Consider the following 23,137-nt stretch of genomic DNA (forward strand, 5'->3'; position numbering starts at 1 on the left):
GATTGTTGCTGTTTTTTGGGTTTTTTTGGTCTTTGCCTCTCACCATCCAGCTTCTATTTGGCAATGAGTTCAACGAACTTTCCTCAAGTCGAGCCTATTTTGCCTATGGCAGTAGAGTTCACACTGTCCCTGTTTTTATTTACAGACTGCCTTGATGTGCCCAGGGCAAGGGTGGCACCACCATCTGTGGTGGGACTTAAAAGACACTAGATGTGGCACTTGTGGACGTGGTTAATGGAGGACTTGGCAGTGCTGGGGTAACTGTTGGACTCGACGATCTTAGGGGTGTTTTCCAAACTTAGTGATTCAGTGGTGCATTATCCTGACCCACAAGCTTTTTCCCATTACTATCTCTCAATTTCTGAAGGGGATTGAGAGCAGCTGGCCAACCTCAGCCCACTTTGTATTTAAACAGGCTGCTCTAGAAGATGAAAGGCTGGAGAAGCTCAGCTCCTGGCTTCCCTTCCCCCAGCTTCCAAAAATTTTTAAAATAATCAGGAAAGGGAAAAATTACCTTTTCCTTCAGATCAATTCCACAACTACCAATTCTTATCCAGCACTATGACATTCTGAATACACAAAGCACAAAAATATCGGTGGATCTGGAGAGAATTTGAGTGACAGGTGACAGTCAAGACGATCCTAGCACAGCTAATAAAAGAATTTATTGTAAACATACGTATATTACACAATTATACAGTATAATACAGATAACATGAAGGATTTAAACACTCAGCATTACAAACAGGGGCAATAYTTGTAAAGAAATCTTTAACTCTTCAGAAAGCCAGAGAAATATACTGCAACATTTCAACACACCGCACCTGTAGCATTCCACAAACACCTGAAGGGATGTGTGAAATTCCACAACCTCTAACTTATGTCCAAGTGATTCCCACAGGAACTTCTCACCGACATATTTTTCTCCCACCACTATTCAAAATGCAAAGAACTTGTTGCAAACTTTCCTACATCTGAAGAACTAAACAATTGTGTCATTTCTATCTGCTTTTAACAGTTTCTTTTTCTTCAGCAAACCTTATATACTATTAATATACCATCTCCTACCTAGGAGAATAACCTGTGGTTGCTAGAAATGTAGCAACAGATCTCCACTACAAGAACCCCATTAAGAACGAGAGGTCTGTCCCTGCCTGCTTGAGGGCCAAGTTCAGGACTTTCTTTCTGAAACTCCTTTCCTCACAGAAAAGCAGGACACAGGCAAAAAAAGCCACAATTTGCAAACAGATGCCTGTCCAAAGACAAACTCCTGCATCCTCAAAAGCTGCTCTGGGTGTCATCAGAATCCCAGAAACGAAGCCTGCAAGAGACAGGGGCTGGAAATGCATGTGTATAGAATCACAGAACATGCTGAGTTGGAAGGGACCCGCAAGGATCACTGAGCCCAACTCCAAGCCCTGCAGAGGATACCCCAAGTCACACCACATATCTGTGAGTGTTGTCCAAACCCTTCTTGAACTCAGACAGGTTTGGTGCTGTGGTCACTGCCCTGGGGAGCCTGTTCCAGTATTCAACTACTCTCTAAGTGAAAAAGTTTTGCCTGATATTCAACCTAAACGTCCTCTAACTCAGCTTCATGTCATTCCTTCGGGTCACAAGAGTGAGGACATCGGTACCTGCCCCTCGTGAGGATGGTGAAGACCACAATGACGTTTCCCCTCAGTCTCCTGCAGGCTGAACAGACCAAGTGACCTCCTCATACAGCCACTCCTCATATAGCTTCCCCCACAAACTCTTCCCCACCCTTATGGCCCTCCTTTAGATACTCTCCAATAGCTTAATGTCTCTTTTTATATTGTGGCATCCAAAACTGCATACAGTACTTGAGTTCATTGCAGATCATAGCACAACTAGTTTGCCCAAAAGGCTGTTCCCACAGAACATAAAGGCTGCCATGATAATGACAGGGATTTTGAAAATGCCCTTCTCTTTTGTAAAAGCTGTGTACAGGGGTGCCTGAAAGTAGTACAGACCCCAAGTTCACTACAGCCTGCAAAGCATGGGGCCTGCAGTTCCCCATCTACCTGGATTCCTCCCAACTCAACACTGAGCTGAAACATAATCACTGCTGCTCAACTCGTCACACTGACCTCCGCTGATAAAGTAATGTCAGGGCTAAGCTGTGCCCTTTCCTCTCACAGTCAATCCTGCACTCAGCTCACCCGAACAAGCCAGGATTAGCTCTTGAATCCACAGCATCTGTAACGTCCTTCCTAGGGGGCATTTAAGTCCTTCTCTGAATGCTGTTTGGATTTCATCCATTGGCCCCATTTCCTGTATTCATGGGTCAGGTTCTGCCACTCTTATAACTCAACAGAACTGCAGCTCCCTTTTAGCTGTGATGAACTGAGAGGGGCTTTCCTGCAGACCCTAATTTTATTTAAGTTGGAGAAGACAGGTGGCATCTCATCTGAGGTACACAGTGCTTTCTTCAGTTTAACAACTGCATCAAACTTATGCTACTCTCCTTCCAAGTGCTCTAACTGAAGCATTTTTCACAGTTCCTGCACACTACTGTAGTTACCATCGCCTGTCTTCTAGCCCCAAAAAAGCACCAAAAGATAACATTCTGCTCCTACCCCAGGCCAAGAAAGGTAACTGTAGTTTAATGTTTATAAAAGGCTTTGTATTGTCAAAGCACGGCACCAACAAGAGCGAGGCCTCAGTACACCCCTGTGAGGTAGGTATCCTGCTCCCCATGCTCAGAGATGGGGAAACTGAGGCACAGAGTGATTAATTCAAAGGCCATGCAGCAGATCAGAGACCCAGCTGAGATCAGCGCACAGGAGGTTCTGGCTGTTTGGCCCATGCTCCACCCACGACAGCACTGCCAGACAAAACAAGCATGCTGAAAGCATGACAGTCCCACAGGAGTTCCACCAACTTCACAATGGCTTATTCACACTACCAGCAAGCACCCATGGGGCAGAACAAAGGGGTGGTGGATGTAGGGTGGTCAGGATGTTGTCAACGAAGCTTTCTTCAGCAAGGTGTTGATAGCCAGGCTGCAGACATGTCTCCCTCACCAGTGGTGTTCCTGAGACAGGTAAGTGCTGGGGTTAGTAGCAGAATTTCTTCCTGCAGTCAAGACATCAGAGGATCTCCCCACAAGCAGCAAATCTCTGATTTTTCAATCCTACCAGGCCCTCTGTTGAACAGAACTTAAGTCAAAGCAGTGCTGCTCCCCCAGCACTTCACAGTTTAAGCTAGTAATTGGTGAACACTGCTAAAACATTAAGACTTGTACAACACAGCTGGTTTCCAGCACTCTCCAAACCTTCTGACAGCCAGGGGAGGCACTCACTGAGCAAAGCATTTCAGCCAGCCCAAGTCCACAAACCCTGAATGCCACCCTTGTTCCTCTCTTTTCCCAGGCAGGACAAGTGGTAAATCAAATCTTACCAAGCCTGATTGTGGTTTGTTCATCTTCTTGAGGATGTGCCAGTCTACCAAGGTGACTAAGAAAAGTGGCATCTGACACCTCCTCTAGAGAGGCAAGGAATTTGGTTAGGTGACACTTAGCTGAGTAAGCCACTGACAAGCCTACTCAGCTGTGTTCCCAATCATGTACATCATGCTCAGGCAAGAATAGCCAAATTTGCTGCATCCATCAGCCTTCTGCTCCCCCAAATCCTTACCTAATCCCCCCATTGGCTCAAATGGCCCACCTTTAAAAGCTGCTTTTAACGCTTCTCATATTCAGAGTGTCAAAGCAAGTGCCTGCTTGCTGCGTGGGGAAACCAACTCGTATGTAGACTGCATCAAAACCCATAATTTCTCATCTTAAAAACCAGTTCAGTCTCACCAGCAGAGCTGTCTCAGACAGACCAGGCCTGTGGAGTCTCTCACAGCTAGCAATTCGATGCAAACTGACAATGTTTGTTCAGCCACTGAACATACACTTACCAAGTAAACACTGACATTTAACAACTTGATTTGGAACAGAGCATCATTTTGTTGCATTAAGGTGCATCTTTAATTGGAGGTAACAATCTAGTAGCCCAATGTTATAAATGTATGTAATAGTGTCCTACAGAAATACTGGATTTGTCAACCCAACTTCAGTCATAAATCCACCTTTCCTGTAGCATCTTCTCTGCTCTATTTCATTGCTCCTCATTTAGTATCTTCATATGTTTGTTTGTGAGGAAGTCAAGAAAGGGAATATTACAGATGGCTTTGTGAATATTCATCACTGTGATCTCTCTTGGAGTCCTGCAGAGAATGCATCAGAGATTGTATTATAATACACAMAATACCCACATGTCCATAAAGCAGCAAGTCAATAAATTTACCAGTGGAAGGAAGGAGGAAGAAAGAAGATTAACAATCAAAACAAAAAAAAAGGATATAAGAGCAGGTGTTAGAGCAATGCAGGGAAAGCATTAAAATATCACAGCACAAAAAAAACCATTTAAATGACTGGGGGAAACCTCTTGGGCACTGGGACAGAAAAATCAAGTACTAAAGTATTAATTCTTAGAACTTGTATAGCACAGTTGTTGTGTATGTATTTCTACATATAACAGATACACATACTTCACATATTATGTAAACATTTATATGTGGCGTACAAGTGAATATTTAAACTGAGCATTTTCTCATAGTGGCTGTTTTTTTAAATCAATTTAAGCTATCCCAAATCATGCTGCTGAACAGAAATCAAAATGTCACCTAATCATTAGATACTAAAAGAAATGCTTTACTGTTCAGGATGGTGAGGCACTGCACAGGTTGCCCAATGAAGCTGTGGCTGCCCCATCCCTGAAAGTGTTTAAGGCCAGGTTGGAYGGGGCTTGGAGCAACCTGGTCTAGTGGAAGGCATCCCTTGCAGGGACTGCATCCTAGCAGGGAGTGGAATAAGGTTATTTTTAAGGTTCCTTCCAATGCAAATAATTTTATGACTCTATAAAAATCACTCAGCATCTGAGGCAAAAAAGCATCTATCAGTAAAATAGATTATTTAGGTTAAGTTCTGCAGGCCATGGCTAAATTGTCTATACAGTAACCTGAGATGGACAAGAGTGAGCAGGTCCTTCCCAGTGTGGCTCTGCAAAAACAGATCATGTACCTCTGAGGCATGGCAACACCAGAGAATCCTCGGTTTCTAATGTTTATGTTCCCATCCTTTCCCACCAGGAAGCCCCTCCTAAGGCTTCTGTCTTCCCAGAGTATAGATCCTAAATCGCCTCACTCTCATGGTCTGAGCCACACAAAGCCTGACTACATTCCTGAAGCCATTGAAGCCCTTAGTGCCGGTGCAAGTGGCACAGAGGAGCCCCGCTGCTGTACCTGTTGTGAGGAGCTGTCTGGTATGCCACAGCGAGCGCTTGCCGTAGGATATCACTCATCAGCTGTTCAGTGGCCTGAGAAAGGAGACAGCATTAGGAGTCAGCATGACCAAAAGAGCAAAGGAACTTGCTATTTGCTCATAGAGCAGTGTAAAGGCAGGGGAAATTTTGGCTTGCTTCAATCCTCAATTGATCAGCACAGCACAGTTCAAAAAGCCTGAGTGAGTTTTATTACTTATGACTTGAGTTGATTTAACAGAAAGAAACCCAAAGATGAACAGGGCTCAGGCTGCAAGTGACCAGCCTGGTTTGCCTCCAGACATGCAGCATAGTATGTGCCCAGCAGGGTGGATCCAGTGTTCCAGAGCCTGTGCTTCAAAGAGCATTTCAGGACCCTTCAGGACCCTCTCACACACCAAAGCTGGTTTTGTACATGACCGACTGCAGATTTCTCCTGCGAGCCAGTACGTGCACCCCAACCACTCCCTGGGGTCACCAGGCTTGTGTGAGGACACCCTCACAGAAACCTCCCAGCCTGGCCAGCCTATGCCCAACTCTTGGCTTAACCAAGATGCAGTCAAAAGCTAATTGTGGCTCTTGGCTTTCTTTGCTGTATCAAGGCCAGAGAAGAGGTCTCTGGAATGTTCAGTGAGGAAAGCTGGCATAACGCTACAATTATAACGGAGCAACCTGATGGCTACAATCTGTGTCTACAAATGGATGTGTCTTGTCAGAGTTCAGCTGTGCTAAGTAACAGGGAGCACAGCACAGGCATGCACACAAGTGCATGTGCCACCTGGAATCAATTTAGCTTGTGTAAAACTCATCTTCTGATAAACTGCAGTCTGTATAAACAACCCCAAAAATCATCTTTGGCATGAAATACAACAGAGTGCTGCTAGAAATGATCTGTTAGCCTTCAGTCCAAACCCAAGAACTTCAGATCCTCACTGCTCAAATTTTGATACAAAACCTCTGTTTTTCCAAAAGTGATTATGATAGAGAAATAGTTTCTCACACAAGGCAGAGTTGTTACTGTCAGCAGGAATTCAGCAGTCTCCCAGCAGAGACAACCTGGGCAAAGCAACTGAGCAGTACTTAGGAAAATAAAGCTAACCTTATATAAAATAATCAAGTCTTACACAATCTGAAAGATTCCCCCCCAATTATGAAGGGAAGGACAAAGCAAGGGGTACTTTCAAAATTATGGAATGAGTCAGTATCTTAGTGGTGGTGAGAATTTGCAAATCACTACACTGTGTCCAAGCCAACAAATCAGTTAGAAAGCAGAAAACCCACACAAAAGTGTATGACTCTGTGGACAGCTATATATCTATTCAAACACAAAGACAGACTTTGATTTCATAAATGCATATTTAAAAAGATACTCCATCTTTTTAATTGCTGAGTTAATACAATTACAAATAAACSCTTCCTATGAAGTAATTTCTTACCTTTAAAATCATATCTTCTATTACTGATGCATAAACATTCTTTTGTACCTCAGCAGGTTGAAAAGAAATCCCTATCTATAAAACACAAGAGAGAAAAAAAATAGTACCTCAAATAACACAACTCACATTGCACTACGATTAGATAAGGTTAACAGAAAAAAAACCCTATTACAAAGTGTACTCAAAAGACATGCAAGATGATATTACAGAATTTTCAATATAATCTCAGGCTTAATTAAAAAAGATCTGAGTAAAATCTGAGTAAAACTAGCACAGCCTGTAGAAATGTATTTGAAAGCCAGAGGAAACTAAAGAAGGCTTTAATTTTTGTTTCAGAAAGTCCAACAAAAACCAGGCTGCGTTGGGTATCTTTGGGTTGAGAATGGAAGCTCCATTTTAAAACCATACATATCTCCAATCCATCTACTCATCATCTTTCCTGCATCCAACTACGGCCACTGAAACCACTTTAAACAGTAGTGCTGGCACAGAAGTTCCACATCAAAAGACTGTTTCATCCCTCAGTTCCACTCTCACTGTGCCTGTGCCTKTGTCACCTAAGTAGCAAGAGACCAGATCCACCGCAGAACCAAAATTTTGTCCCTTGGTGTCAGTAGGTGAGGTAGGGACAGAAATCCTCTCTTTTTCCAACAAATGCTCCATGCAAATCCCTCCTGCTGCTCCCATCTCCTCTGGTACAATGGCAGGCCAGTCTCCTCTCTCTCTCCTGCTGCTCCTCCTTCTCTAAACGGAATAGGAGGAAGAAATCCAAGCAGCAGAGAAGTTTGCTAAGCTTCACCACAACCCCTTTTCAGGAATTGCTATTACACAGCATTGGTCCAAGCAACAAATCCACATCTTTCACATGACGGGACAATGAAGAACTCAGTGCTAGTGCTCCACGTCTCTCATTTATCCTTGCTTTTAGCCTTTCAGGATGATTTTTCTGTACTAAGCCCTGCAAAACAGCTACTCTGAAATGAGTTCCCAGCTGGCACTCTTCCCTTTCCCCTGCCAGAACTGGCAGCTGAGTGTCATGAGTCAGAAGGTCCAACTTTTCCAGGGCATTTATAAAAAAATCATTAAAAAATCCCGAGGCCTGTATAGATGAAAGAAACACAACTAAATAAATGCAAGACGACAACTAGCTTCACAACAGTTCTAATTAGCTTTATGATTCACTTATTACCTTCTCAGCAGTGTCCCTCACAAACTCTGATGCAGGCAAGGAAGCCATGTAGAACTTCATCTCTTCTTGTTTCTCCTCCTGTTCTTTCTTAATGTTTATTTTTAATGGCTCGCTAAAGTTGAGAATATCTACTTCCTCTTCATGTTCTGGTTCTTGTTTCAGAAATTGCTGTAGTTCCTCTAGTTTTCGGCACAGCTCCTCACCACTGCTGTAAGATGAAGGGCATTCTGAAATAGAAGCAATCAATTAAACACATGATAGGTTATGGAAAGCTGTTTATAAACAGATGCACACTCAAAATATGGTAAGAAATTAAGGTAATTGCAAGTTATTTTTGTAGTGCCTACCAAATATAAGGATGAACAGAAATGCAAACAGTCATTGAGAGCCTTCCAATTATATCTTCATGACACTCACGGTTCTCTCCCACATCTGCTCCTACACCAATCAAGAAGGCTGCATTTCATACAAAACCAGGCTAATGTCAGTCTCCCAAATATTCTCACAGAAGCTTTTTAAGCATTTTGGCAACTGGCAAGCCARTCTGATGCTCTTCAACTTGCTTGGAGAATTGGAGCTTTTACTATGTAAGGCACCATGTAATGTTAAATCATCTTTTACATTGTGACAAGATTGATCATGCTTCTTAAGAAAATATCAGAAGACGGGTTCACAGTGGAATGGCAGAAGGGTAACCTCTTCTCTGCATGATCAACAAAAACCAGTAAAACCTTCAGTGCAAAGCTATGCAGTAAACAGATTCCACTCTTCAAAGACAAACACAGATCTAGTRATTTAGATAAAAATATGAGGTGGTTGTAGGCTTCCTTTCCACCTTCAAGAACTGCAATGCAGGGTCAGACTTCACAACACATAGTCAATTCCATACACTTCTGTGAAATACCTTAAATCCCTGTATGATCAAGAACAGAAAAACATTCAGCTTTGGGAAAGGGATTATCTGAAGGTAAAACAAGAGAGCTTAACTGTGAAGAATGGATGAAATGAAAGATGTGATTTTAATGCATACTGAAATGAACTGTGGGGATCCTAGAGCTATGCTAGTGGAATAATGTAGCAGCTGTAATACAAAGAGCAAAGCTTCACATGAGCCAATTCACCTCATTTTTGGAGGTAAATGAACCCCCACTGAGCTCCACACTGCCACTGCCAGGTTCSTTTTCTTTTGTTTTGTACCTGAACTCATTCATACTGTTTGCATGCTAAGTCTTAACAGAGGCTAAGCCTAYCCAAGGGCAGAAATGTCATTTCTCCCTATGCTTGCTTTGTGTATCCACTTATGAATGATTATATTGTGGAGCAAGAATTATCTTACATGAAATTTATCTACACTGAGCCTCCAAGGGCCCAAAATACAATAAAAACCAAGAGAAGCCCCAGAAAAAACATCAGGACTGATAGGGACAAGGGACAGCCCCACTTGTAGGCCTGCCCTCACAATCTCCAACTTTYGTTATTCCAGAGTGAATTAAGTTAAAACAAAGAAAGTTAAGAATCCCGTTCTCCAGATGTGTGTGCATACAGCCTCAAGGCATTTCATAAACTGTGTCTTCGGCAGAAAGGAGCCYCCTGTCCCTCCCTACTCACCTGGCTCATTGTCTATCTGTGTCAGCACGTCCTCAATGGAGTCCTCATCATTCCGCAAGGTCTCGGGGTCAGGGGGAGTGTAGCCATGGCACCGACACCAGTGCACCACGTGCTTTGTTTTCAGGGGGGTGATATTGTGAAACCTGGGATGTTTCTCTACGATTTCTTGCAGGATCTTTCTCACTGTCATTGCTCGTTGCCACTGTGACCAACCAAAAAGAAAGCTCATGACACCGGCTACAAAGAACATTTATGGTTAGCTTACAGCCCAGACCTATAATCCAGGTTACACGAGAAACAGAAAAGGAACATGATTTTCTCAGAAGCCAGAATGACTCCTGACATGTCATTCTGACTTTGCTTTATCATTCAAAAAAAATCTCAAGAAAAGGGACACACATTTACAGACGCCTAAACACATTTGTCTCGACTTGAAATGTCTCATTTCCCAAGTAACACCAAAGATGGCACAGTGCAASAAAACCACTGGAGTAAAATATGCWTTTTAAAAYTTGATTAARCTCTTTGATCATTTAAGCTGGCAAYAGCAGAGGGTCTAATTCAGTGTTAACATCTCCCCCATAAAACTCCATGGCAAGATGGCAATGTTATGAAGAAATAGAAGGAAACTGCAATACAAAAGGTCCAGGTTAACTGAAATATTTATCTTTGGTGAACTGACAATCTAATTCAGGACTACCATTACTTATGTCAGATCCCTCAATTCTCATCCTATAGAAAGCAGACACAATCCCATAAAAAGACAGATAAAGTATGCTAGGTAAAATTCCCTTGACTGTGATATGCCACAGAGGAGTGATGAAGATAAAGTACTACCGGTTTGAAAAAATGTTGAGCTTTAAAATGCTTCAAAAAACATCTTACTATAAATAAACTGAAAAATGACCTTCAGCATCCTTTCTGCTTGAGAAAGCCTGTGAACAATAAACTGGATCACTGTCTGAACACAAGTCAGTGCTTCTTGCAGTAAGGAATGCCATTTAATATAACAGAAAACAAATCAGACAACAAGGAAGGTTCCATAATTCAGGAATCCTTGTGTTCCTAGTGACTGCTTATGAAACATAGGAGGAGAGAATTACCTCGGCTGCCCTCCTCTTCCCAATGTTCCAGCTGTAATACTGTTCCACTGAACTGGCACAAAAAGAGCTTACATCCTCACCTAAAAAAACCACAAAATCAAAAAACTATTAAATTTTCAGTAAGTGAAGTGAGATGAATTCTGGGTTTGATGATAYTCAGCAAAGAGGAAGAGGGAAATGCATTTCATGCTTACAGGATCAATGACTGTAACCAACTAATCAATAAACTAACTCTTACAAATGCTGTGCTCTCTCCAAGAGAGRCTGACACTGGTTTTTAGATGCAAAACCAGCCTCCCTCATGGCCATGTACAGAAACCTGTAGCTATGGGCTGGTTTAAACCTCTTTTTCTCCCCAAAACTCTCTATGTAGACCTGTAACTCTGCCTTACTAGTCAAACTCTCTTCCTTTGGAAAACTGGATTTTTTTCCAAACAATTTCAACATAAAAATGAAACAACAGTGGAAAGGTTTCCTGGCAGAAGCAGAGAGTTGTATGCGATGAAAACTTTACAGCACCTTTCACTCCTACTTTGCTGCCTCTGCTTGAGAGGGTTGACCCACCCAGTCTCCACTCATTCAAAGTGCATTAGTTACCAGAGAAAGGTGATACATTTTCAGCATTGTACATGAGTAAAAGGAATGAAATAATAAAGTGCCACAAAATTAAACTGTATCTCTGCAAACGATCCCATTTTGTTTAAAAACGAATGCAAAAGCCCCATAACAAACACATTTCAGTGTTAAGCTATGACACACTGTATTTGCCAGCTCTCTGAAACTCTACTGTTAAATTGAAAAAAAGGAAAGAAAAAAGCACATCCATTAAGGACAAACCAGAAAAAAGAAGACCTACTTGCAGCCATTTTGTGAAGAAACACAACCTATTTCTAACAAAAAAAAAAAAAACCAGCTGAAATATTTTAACTGCTAACAACATATTTGACTTTACTGGAAGAATCTAATTMTAAGCATCTTTAGAATAACCCCTGGAGAAAGCTCTCTAGGAGAATGGCTTAATTTCATTCCACCTTTTAATAACTTCTGCAGCTACAGAGTATGCAAGGCATTCTGTTGATACACTGACAATACAGAGCAAAGCCTTTTCATTTACTGCTTACTTTTTTCAGCAATTAATGGAACCTTCTTCACTACTGCTGTTAAAAGCTGCTGGATGTTCTCCAAATATTCTATGCTGCAAGGGATAAAAAGAATCACAATGAAGACTGCTGTTGGAAGCAAAGAATCAGATGCAAATAGTTTCAAAATCACTGCAGGGCATTACAAGGCATTCCAAATAGTAATGTGAGGATAAACTGTTATACCCAAATCCAGAGAAAGTAATTCAAACAGCCCTTCTTCTTGCCAAAGTGTCCACATCTGAAGCTGCATTGTCAGGCTCAAGGAACTGAAGACAGGCTTGGAGAAAATCCCTGCATTATCAGGCAAGCTGCAACATGACTTTGAGGGGTAACTAGTGCAGGCTGTCCCAGTAGGAAATGTGGGATACTGTAAGAGAAACTTTGTATTTATGGGACTCTAATTAACCAGCCATAGTCTATTTAACTGTCAGGAAGTGTATTTTCCAACAGTTATCTTAAAACTAAGATAATTTTCAGTGTGTAGTGACTGAAGATTCATTCCTGTCTCTTACACAGACTCTCCATCAGGGTAGTGTCTACAGGGATACGCTGAGATAACAAAACTTTTCAAAACACAGAGACAGGAAAGGTGAGGCAATCAAGAGCAAAAGAGACATCCTACACACTGCAAGAAATATGCAAAGAAAACTCTGCAGTCTGAGTTCTGGTGAAAGAACACTGACAAGTATTTGCAAAAGCATCAGAAACAAGGCACYGGATTTCACAGCATCCAGTGATCAAATACTCATTATGATTTAATTCTAATTCTGAAGCAAAGCAGCCCACATAGTAAGTAATCATAGAAGTATATGAGCTTAACAGGACTTTAGAGGCCAGAAAGTGGACACTTCTACTTATTTTAGATGCCCCTTTTCAGACCAGTATTTCACTGGGCAGTGTGACCTAACAACACACAATGGACTTACATAAGCAGAGGATGATAGAGATTCTAGCAGCTTGTGATTTTAACAAAGCCCAAAACAACTGCAAATCTTCAAATAATTTTTCACCTTTCATGAGCCCTGCATACAAATCCATTCACAAAGAAATATTGCAACRGTGTCTGAAACAAATTCTACCCAACAGAATTAGTACAGATACAGGAGTGTACAGAAGATTTTATAATGTATTTTTAAGTCAAAGTAATACTACTGCATGAATTCCTAGAACCATCTCCATTCCCCCAGTATTTCAAAGACAAGAAATCCTTATAGAGAAATGAACAATTACTTGATAACATAATTCCCAAGTTCAGAGCTGTCTTCTGTTTTAACTGCTGCTTGGCCTTCTGGGRTACCCACAGAACTGCAGTTTTGTCCTGTTGAATCAGGCTCCATCTTAACTTCAAAGAAACAGAACACATTTTAAGACAAAGAGTACAGCCAGCTTGATAAAAGTACCAGACAGTCTTGTGAGACTCCAGTAAGACTAAAGATCTTACATAACATCCCTTCATTTATTGYTTGCATTCTCATTGCTAAGCATGAACAAATTTGACCTTCAATTATGCTGAAAGAGAGCTACCAGGACATGCTCCCCCCACAAATCTCCACATATTCACATCTCACTGTTGTCAGAAAACCCACATAATCAATTGCTGCTGTTTTGCATATGGCTGACTGATCTAAACTGAACTGCCTGGCCAATTTGCAAGCAAAGYTGGATAGGAAGCTACCAAGTTTTAACAAGATGTGACATCTCAAAGTGACAACTTTTCTGAAGACATCACTGATTCTGACACCTGAACTTTCTCATGTCTAGGACAGAACTTTGGTGAGACAGAAGCAGCGAGAGATGTGCTGAACCCAAATAACCAGACAGTCTGGTCACACAGCTGGGATGGAGAGAGATGTGACAGTTCTGCAAGAGCTGGACTGCAGGTGTGTCAGCTGTGCCCCATGCTTCATTCTGGGAAGCACTGTATGTACCTCCTTCCCCTCTGTGTGCACAGGGACACATGCTGTCTACATCTAATGCTGCTGGAAGCTAACCTCCAGTACATCTGTCTGAGAACAGCACTATCTGTGGTTGAATACTTGCTGCTCTAAGCAGCAATTCTGCAAATATGGATCAAAACAATGAGCGTTTAAAGCACTCCTTGGAGCTTTCTAGAACATCTTCACTTTTTTTCCAAAGTAATCTACACTCTGGGATTGTTGAGGGGGAAGTCACTGTTAAATTCCTAGTCCTCAGGTGTCATTTAAYTTGATTTAATAATACTAATAATGGAAATAAAGGAACCCAGAGTCATGGAGCCTACTTTCATAGGCCACTTGCATAAAACTGTATCAGCTTATTTTTACTACTTATCTTACTGAGAAATCCCTTGTTACCTTTGGCAATGGATGCCGTGGAGGGACTTGGGACAACTGTACTTGCTGCTGTGACTGCTGAAACTGCTGAAACTTTGCTGGCAGAAAGTGACTGTAGCACTGGAGATGAAAAGAAAAAAAATGGGGGGCAAAGAAGAAAAAGAACATCAAATTTCATATACTTCAACARATAAACATTTTCAGAAGCAACACTCTTTTTGCAGCACAAAGTTTAGGGATGAATTCCTTGCTACAATTTCTTCTATCTCTACTTTGGACCATGTATGSCAACAGTGACCAAGTGCTACCCTGTGTCAAAGGAGATTTTCAAACATCATCTGTCATCCTCCTCTGCCCTTTACCTTTGTTCATAGGCATGAGTATTGTCTGAACACCTCCAGAAGCTGTGTTTACACCGAGCTGTTTAAGCTGGCTGGGAACTGTCAGAACAGCCTGCTGTGGACTAGACTGATTTGAGTGGATTTTTAGCAACCCTGCAAGAAGAACGGAAGACAAAATGTTAAATAAAACACACCAGTTAGTTTATCTCCAGCTACTTTTCTCTCTTTCTCCTTGAAGCAGGATGGCATGTAACCTAGCACTGCCATCCTCTTAACAAGCCACAGTTGGGTGAACTGTCAGGACGWGTTGTCACTGACACGAGTGATGGCTCAAACACTGCAGCGCTGCACCGCAGTGTGCACACTGTTACATGCTGCACAGCACTCGCCGAGTTGTAAAGCAAATCTCCTAATCACCTAAGGAATCTTAAGCAAAAGTTGATGTAACAAACCTTTCAACTGAAGCAGGCTCAGCAGAGTAAAACACTCTTGTCAGAAGCAGACCTTGTGCTCAAGGCTGTGRTAAGCCAGTGAACTACAGCTCTGTTGTACTCACACAGCTGCTCTCAGGGAGGTATCCCAGGGCCACTCACACCTCTGCAGTTCAGCTTAGCAGCATTCACTGCAGTCAGGAAAGCACAATCAACCCTRCTCCAACTATGGGACAAGCCATACCTGAACTGAATGCTCTGGCTTTTTGCAATATGCACAGAACACATCCATAAGGATGGCTAATCAAATTATGAAGAATATTAAACTGGAGACTGAACTAAATCCCTGGTTTTAGTCAAGGCCAGAAGAACAAGCAGAACATTCAGATATGAACAGCATTATCCATGGCAGCACTCACTAACTTCGAGAAAAATCAGCACAACTCCAAGCTGTGCCATAGTCCCATGGGTGGGGAATACTCATCAGCAATCTGCCATCTCTCTCCTCTCCTGGTGATGACAGCCCAAGCCACCCCAGCCAGCACTCCAACAGTGTGATTTGGGTCTATGTCCATTCTTTCTAGCAGTAAACTGGCTATCTTTCATGTAACTGTATTCAACCTGTAGCTAACTTTTCTTCAGATTGTGGAAATTTAGCAGGCTTCTATTTTAAAACATTGACAACAATAAACTTAGTTTCACCACRGCAATTCTGTACTCATGATTAGTTTTGACATTAAGTTTCCATTTTCTTTATATTATTATTAACAGTAGTAGTAGCAGTAGTGCTGAAACACAGCTGCATTCCAAGTACTCGACATGCAAGGTCTGGTGAAGATGTCTTGGTTTTTAAGGATGCCAGCACTGGTCAGTTAGGTTTTCACCTCCAGGCAAGAAGGCTCACCTAGTGCTCCCCATTCCTTTGTGTGGGACATACTTAGGATGCACTAGGATGTGTCAGAACAGCAAGGGATCCAACAGCAAGGCTGGTAACAAGGGATCTTTTCAAAAAACTCTATCAGCCTGGTAGGTGGGAGACACTGCTTGATATGAAACAAGGGAAAATTTGAAATCCTTCTCAAAAGATTGTCTTTAAAAACACAAATGTTTGGATTTTTAACAGTTTTGTTTGTTATTATATTGAAATAACATGCTTTATAGCCACTGCTTCTTTTGAGATTCTCRAAGAAAAGAGTTTCCCATGATGAAGTCAGTGCCTCAGGTTAAAAAACAACCCCAAAACAAAATCAGCATTCTCTCACCTAAATGGGAGTTCTAATSTGAAAGCTATTCAGTATGGCTTATTTCCTAAAAAAAAAAACCCACCTGGCTGCTTTCTTTGCAAAGAGAAAAATACTGAACTGCTTCCTGCAGGATTCTGTCAGTTTTAGAAGTYGATGTTGTTTATTTGCAAGCTCTGGGTAAAATATACCCATGAGAAAGGAGAAGTTTAAAAGTCTGAGTAGAGAGGAAACAAGAAGACCTGTTTCAAAAAGACACTGTCAGATGAGCTTAGTGTCACTTATGTTCTCTTTTCTGTATTTTTCCTCTGCCTTCAYTTCATAAGAAGCCACTTCAAGTGAACAGAACATGACAGCAGGTAAATAAATCTAAACAAAACTTTCCAATTTTAACCCATAACTCAAACCTGCTGTATTTGCTCTCCCTGATACAAAAGATGCTGCAATACAATAAAAGTAAATAAGGAGAACTCCCCTMCACATAAGGGCAGTTACTCTTTATTATTTTTTATATTAACTTGAAACATCCAGATCCAGCCTCCTTCACTGTACTTAATGGATTTTGACTTCAAAGGCTTCATTTCCCTCTAATCAACACCTCTCTCCGTTTCAATCCAAACGGAGCAGATGCAAAGCCTCAGAGACAAATTCTGATCATGCAACTTCTCTGKGTATAATGGAGTTTCACAAACTAATCAAGTCTGTAGTACTGCTGGAATCTTGATRATTTCCCCACTCAGTGTGGAAACTGTGCTGATAGGCAGAATGCATCTTCCAGTGACACCCTGATATGAAAACTAAAACCCCTCTCCAAAACCAAAAGGTGACTTGTGCTGTTATTTGTAACAGATACAGTCAAAAGGCCAAAAGGATGCCAAATTAATTAGAAATTTCCTTGACTAAGGCAAAAGTTATGCTAACAAGTTGTTTTAGAAAGCATGACTTTTACAAACTCACAAATGCAAGTGACTCTATATTCTTCCATTTACAATGAAGACATCCAAAGAACTCACACCTGGATTCTAACTTTCTCTGGGAAAGGYGTGAAGGGAGTTTAATACCTGATACTGTAGCTTTTCCCGTCACAGGCGTTGCTGTAGTCATCAAGGAAGCAACACTTACAACTGTGGAAGTCGCAGTTTTATTCACCACTGATGAAGTAGATTGGCTCTGGCTTACASAGATTTGGTGCTGTTGTCCAGATGTCTTTGCTGCAGGAGTTCCAGAAGATGATGAACTGGAACCTGCATTATCTGCTTGCTGCATAAGAARCAGAGAGGGATAATAAAATCCTTTTGATCTCACAGGTGATTCAACAATAAACACAATGAGGTGATATCTTAAAGTAACAAAACCAAGTATTTATCTTTCAGTCATTAGGAAGCAAGAGGTTCTCAAGCTCATATCCAAAAGCCCACAGGCAATGATGGCATGTGTAGAACAGAGGCTGTGGCAACATGGCATCAGCTCTCCACAGGCATTTAGGAGGCACAGATTAGGGGCTAACAGAAACAGGCTCAGAGTCAATGACACACTTCATTTTGCTGCCTCCTCCTCTCTCAATGAATTGCAGCTCCACTACAGGTAGATAACCTGTATTAGTTGGATACATGGCTGCATCCACTGACAAGAGCATTCACTTTAGGAATGCAAAAGTTTTGCATCCTGCCTCCCTCTATGCCAAACCAYCTCCTTCCAAGGCTGCACTCTTACAGCTCCCCTGGCAGGATGACAGTGACATCCTCTGAACASAGCCAGGACCCAGGAGGAGCTCCCAGCCTCCAACACCTGCTGACAGCAGGCTGGACACTGAGCACTGTGCAGGGCCTGTGACTTCAGGAGTACCTCCAGTCTGCTCACTGCTGGTGGGTGCAAGGGAGAGCAGATCCACCAGCAAGCTGACTCGGGGGAAAAGCAGTACAGGTGGGTAAAGCAGTACAGGTCCTTTCCTGGGATTGTCATGGCAAGAGTGCAAATACTGCCTTACAGAATACTGGCAGTGCTGTTTCTCACCTGAGCCACCCCATTTGTGGGGAGGGCCATGGCAGGAGCAGCAGCCGTGGTGATGACACCTCCTGACACTCGCAGCACGGTGGTGCCAGGTTTGGAGAGCTGGGATGAGGCAGGCACTGATTTTATAGACCCGTCTGATATTTTCACCAGTGATGTCTGTCCACCAGATGCAGCCTTTGAGAAAGAATGTAGCATAAGGAAAACAATTTATTTGTTTGGGTTTAAAATGATTTTTAAAAACCAAATCAAAACAGAACAACAACAAGAAAACAAACAAGACAAATGCTTTTTATATTACTAGAAAATATTTTCAAAATCCTTTTGAAAAATCAAATTCTGGTAATAATTGCTGGAGGAAAATTATCAACTCAGGAATCAAACTTCATCTAAGTGTTGACTTTGCAAATATATGTCTATCAATCTTGAATTTTGGATAACCGATTACAAGTATTCTTGGGGCATTTGAGTTTCATAGGGACTACTTGGTAGTTTTTAAAAGAAGGGCCTTTGAGGGGTACCAAATCCAAAGATTTTAAAGAGCTTTAGCAGGTGACCCATTTCTAAGGCTCAAATATTTAAGCACATCTTTGCACCTGACTCTATTCACTTTTCCAATTCCGTTTCACTAAGAAATCCTAGAGTCCATTTACAATGCAGCAMCCCAAGCTCACACAGATTGCAAGCTGAGCCCCTTTGAGTAGAGAAATAAAACTGCCTATCTGTAGTCTGATGAAAGTAAGCCTTTGTGTGCTTTCCTCTTCATGATACAGCCAGCACCACAATTGTACAAAAACCCACATCAAACCAAATAACTGTAAAAGGAAAAGCTCTCAATAATGTGTWGCCGTGGTTTCTATACTTTATCTGACAAAACTAGTAAGAGAGAAACACATCACTTGCCCATCACCTGTGTAAACAGAGCTGTTTTCTGTCCAGTTATCACTTTTAGGGCTTGTCCTTGTGTGGAAGATGCTCCAACTCCTACACTGCCCTGAACAACTGATGCTGGAGTCAGCTGCTTCCCAGAGCTCTGAGGTGAAGGCTGGCCAACCAGAAAGGTGCCCTGCTCCAGAAACAAATCAGGGAGGTCAGCACATTGAAACACAGTTATGAGTCAACAGAAATGTAGCAGGGTCAATAACAGATAAAAGCTTGTGKCTGTACAAACATTTCCACAACATTTCATCTTCTGAAACAAGGCACTGCTCATTAGACTGGATGCTCTTGCACTAATGTGGATACAGCCTTCTTGCTACAGAACACTTTCTGATGGAAGCAGAGCAGGAAAAAAGGCAAGGAAGACCCAGACACCAGAGTCTGAGAACGTTTCACATCCTACAGAACCACATCCACCTAACACTACTACAGCCTGAAATGTCAATGTGCTTCAACTGAGATGCTTGTGCCACTGACCTGGGGTGTCTGCTTCAGGATGTAGGATGTATAGGTGAGGTGCTGCGACAAGTTACTGCTTGTGCTTTGTGTTCCTCCTCCTCCTCCTCCTCCTCCTCCACTATTCGTAGAAGAACCAGACTGAAGACCTGTAAACAGAGGAAAAGGTTTGACCCTTTGGTAATCAGACAGTGTCAGCTGCTAAAGCATCCCTGGATATAATTGAAAAGACTTCGCAAGACATTTGGTGCCACGTGTTTTGCAGCCAAATAACATTATTATTCAGTGAAGAAGAGTTCAGCTGTGCTGCTGTGCTCTCTTACAGCTCAACAAATGCCATGAATAAGAGGAATTATTGGGGAAATAAGGAGGACTGGTGGGCAAGCAAAGCTCAATTCAGGCTGTTTTGAATTTTCTATCAAATGAAAATGCTGTTCMACAGAAAATTACTCTTTTGCACATTATGGATCTGCAGCAAAAGCTCTAGAAACACTCTGAATCCCTCTGGCTTCTGAATTTTACTTTCATTGGCTGTCAATGCAATTTTGTAAACAGAATAATAGATCATGGATACCAAGCAACGGTAAGTTGCAGGGACATTTTGATATTGTTCTGTCTCCAGAAAGAACAGCCTGAACAGCAATTTTTGCAGTCTCTCACTAAGAAACAAGGGTAAAAAAAATACTCATGGCTCTGTCATAAACATCACAAGTATTTGCTCTTCCTTGCTGCCAAAGTTGTAGCTGCCTCTCTAAATYTCCAGCAATGGGGCTCCCATGACAAGTTCTACATCCCAAAAATACCTTCAGCAAGAGGATCTACTTTTTCAGTGATATGGCTTTCTAAGTGACAAATAGCTTTCTATTGCTGTTGCTGGTATTTACAGCCTTATATTACACTTAGTAGTACCTCAGGCAGGCCAAATCAGAATTGGGAACAACAATTTTACACCCAATCCAGCTTCATCCCAGTCTCAAGAACAGCTCCTGGTGTTCAGGGAAAGACTCATGACAAATCCTTTTATCTACACAGTCCAAAGCCTGCAGTACTCCTTTCCTACAGCAGCAGCACACTGCAAACAAAGCCTCAACCACTGGACTAGCTCAACAGGCTGGGTTGTTCTCCAGGTATTTTACTGAGAGTTCCATTTCCAGGTATTTCACTGGGAGTTCCATTCCCAGGTATTTCACTGGGAGTTCCATTCACAGGCTTATTAACAAAAAATGTTTCTGCCTTGAGAGCACTGCATGAAAAGCAGTTTCATTGAAAACAAAAGCCACCTGTGAGACCTCAGCCTTAAAAAGCACCACATATGGGTCGTTGTAAAAAAAAAAACCCTATCGCATTACTGATTTCCACAGCACCAGGATGCTCTATAGCAAAAATGTCAGACATATTAATTATGCAGTGATTACATTATTTAACTCATTAGATTTCCCTGCAAGACTAACTAGCATTATTTGTGGCTCGCAGTATGGCTCCTTGGGGTATCAGCAGCAGTTTTCCTTTCCCAGAGGGGTTCTTGCTGTTGGTGGTGAGGTACAGCTTGGTGCCTGGTGGTAAATTTGCCAAGTTTGCCAGGTTGGTGGCTGGTAACTGCAGTGTAGCCATCACTAGAAAGAGAAAAAAAAAGAAATAAACAGCTGCTTGCAGAAAGTAGTATGCACTGAAATCTGCACAGGATGAAGTACTCAGTGACATGCAACTAGCCCTCAGTAATCCCTACTTAGCTGATCTAACCGCAGATTAACTCCACCAGTGATGCACAGACACTTTTTTTAATAGGTCTGGAAAAAATCTCTCTGCGTGCAGTTCCACTCCTGGCTGCAGGCCAAAGCAGCACAGCCATGGGGTCTGCAGGCTTGCCCCAGCCCAGGCACCACACAACAGCTTTACAAGAGCCCAGAGCACAGCTGGTGTGTTCAGCTAAAGCATCTGTGTGCAGATGCAGACAGGGTGCTTCTGCCCATACTCCTGTGCCGGTATGCACTGGGGAAGATGTGGGGATGAAACTGGGACACTTCGGCTCTGGTTGGCTGGACTTATGGGGAAAGGACCACAGTGCCAGGCAAAAATGTGAGACCTGGCTCCATGAAAGCCTGCTAGGTCTCCTGCACATTCCACAATATCTATCCAATCTCCACTTCCAGAACACTGCATGTTTTAAAGCACTTGTGTTCCCTCCTCCCTCTTACATAGAATGAATTAACATTTTCTTTATCATTAATSTCAGTCAGCCTGAATTTTTCTACAGAGCTCTCTACTGATTTGCAAGTTTTTCAACCACACACAGTTGAATAAATCATTATAGACCCTCAAAGTCTACCCATCATGAGCTATAAACAAGGTGTAAAATTACTCTACCTGAGCCTTGAGATGTACTTTTCTGAGCCCCTGTGGAAGAAACTTGTGCCTTCGTTATAGTCTGCACGGGCTGAGCAACAATTGTCCCTCCACCTCCACTCACGATGGCTTTGGCTACACCTTGAGTCACAACCTGCTTTGAACCCACAGCCTTTGCTACCGAGGAGCTGGACTTGGCCACGAGTATCTGGCCACCACTTATTGCCACTGCTTGTTTCACTGTCGACTGCAACGCAGAACCAACTGGGACRCCAACAACCTGCAACAAACAAGGAAGGGATGGTGACTGCTGGCCAGAGCCATCGTGGGAATCCTAGCTGGTACACAAGCTCCATCTCCAGACAGCACCRGATGTGCCTGGTCACGTAGAGAAGCTCTTCATTCAGGAACAAAATTAAATCGGCAAGAGGCCAAACCCAAGTAAAACRATAAACTGTTAAACACAATCAGGATCTCAGCGTACCCACAAAAGATTAAGTTCATTCAAATCACAAGGCAATTCCTTTTCTTTCTGATTTATAAGCAATGGCTTAATTCCAGCTGAAGATAAAGCTTGCCTTGGTGAATTAAAGAGATGCAGAAATTCARTTTCAACACATTCATGGGAACAGATTCCCTGGGAAAACTACAGCCTCAAAGCAGAATCCACAAAGTGCTTCAATTTTATGTGTTAATGATAACTGCAGTGAAACATGACTTCTTGCATACTTGCTCAAACAGGCAAGAAATGCAGCAAAAAGAACAAGGAAATGTTGCAAATGCAAAGAAGTAATTACTTATGCAAATGTGAAAGTTCTGTATGTAATCTCTAATGCTTGGCATGCCACTTGGTTCTGTCCACAATGGAAAGTGGCAAGAATGAGACAACTTCTGACACATCTGTCATCTTGTCACTGCACTGTGCCTTCTCAGAAGCTGTGTCACTCCTGTCAAAGCAGGACTGCATTGGCATGACTCCTGCAGTAAAATGCTTGAGTTGCCACTCAAGTAGGACTGCTTTCACCTAATGCTAGTTCTGGCTCAGCCTCCATCCCACTCCCTATTTATCCTGTTCTCTTGTGTTGCAGACTTGCATTCCTAGGAAAGCATCCCCYTCCCCTTATGGAAAGCCCTGAATGAGTTTCAGCCCTGGACGGTGGCAGCCAGCCTTCTGGGTTGACAGCTCAAAAGCACCTCCACCCCATTGTTGCAATGGCTTGGACAGAAGTGGGACATGTTCCTGTATACAACAAAAT

The 23,137-nt window shown here is 42.3% G+C and overlaps 1 protein-coding gene across 5 annotated transcripts in view; it reads right to left on the minus strand.

Moving 5' to 3' along the window:
- Positions 1-642: 642 nt before the first annotated feature.
- YEATS2 (YEATS domain containing 2) overlaps positions 643-23,137 on the minus strand; it is a 48,089-nt gene continuing 25,594 nt past the window's right edge. For 3 of the 5 annotated variants that reach the window (XM_057374250.1, XM_057374247.1, XM_057374251.1), the window contains 16 exons: positions 21,903-22,161; positions 20,990-21,151; positions 19,560-19,687; positions 19,054-19,209; positions 18,147-18,320; positions 17,195-17,393; positions 14,483-14,614; positions 14,142-14,240; positions 13,039-13,150; positions 11,788-11,861; positions 10,667-10,746; positions 9,564-9,765; positions 7,956-8,182; positions 6,767-6,841; positions 5,314-5,387; positions 643-4,236 (listed from right to left, as the gene is read on the minus strand). In XM_057374250.1, coding sequence (XP_057230233.1) covers positions 4,128-4,236; positions 5,314-5,387; positions 6,767-6,841; positions 7,956-8,182; positions 9,564-9,765; positions 10,667-10,746; positions 11,788-11,861; positions 13,039-13,150; positions 14,142-14,240; positions 14,483-14,614; positions 17,195-17,393; positions 18,147-18,320; positions 19,054-19,209; positions 19,560-19,687; positions 20,990-21,151; positions 21,903-22,161 — 2,262 coding nt within the window. In that variant the 3' untranslated portion in view covers positions 643-4,127. The remainder of the gene's footprint in view (positions 4,237-5,313; positions 5,388-6,766; positions 6,842-7,955; positions 8,183-9,563; positions 9,766-10,666; positions 10,747-11,787; positions 11,862-13,038; positions 13,151-14,141; positions 14,241-14,482; positions 14,615-17,194; positions 17,394-18,146; positions 18,321-19,053; positions 19,210-19,559; positions 19,688-20,989; positions 21,152-21,902; positions 22,162-23,137) is intronic. The other 2 variants (XM_057374248.1, XM_057374249.1) reach the window with 2 other exon arrangements.

This window comes from Malurus melanocephalus, unplaced genomic scaffold (assembly GCF_030028575.1).
Source record: "Malurus melanocephalus ecotype Western Australia unplaced genomic scaffold, MMel_1.1 scaffold_220, whole genome shotgun sequence".
Classification (NCBI taxonomy): Eukaryota; Metazoa; Chordata; class Aves; order Passeriformes; family Maluridae; genus Malurus; species Malurus melanocephalus.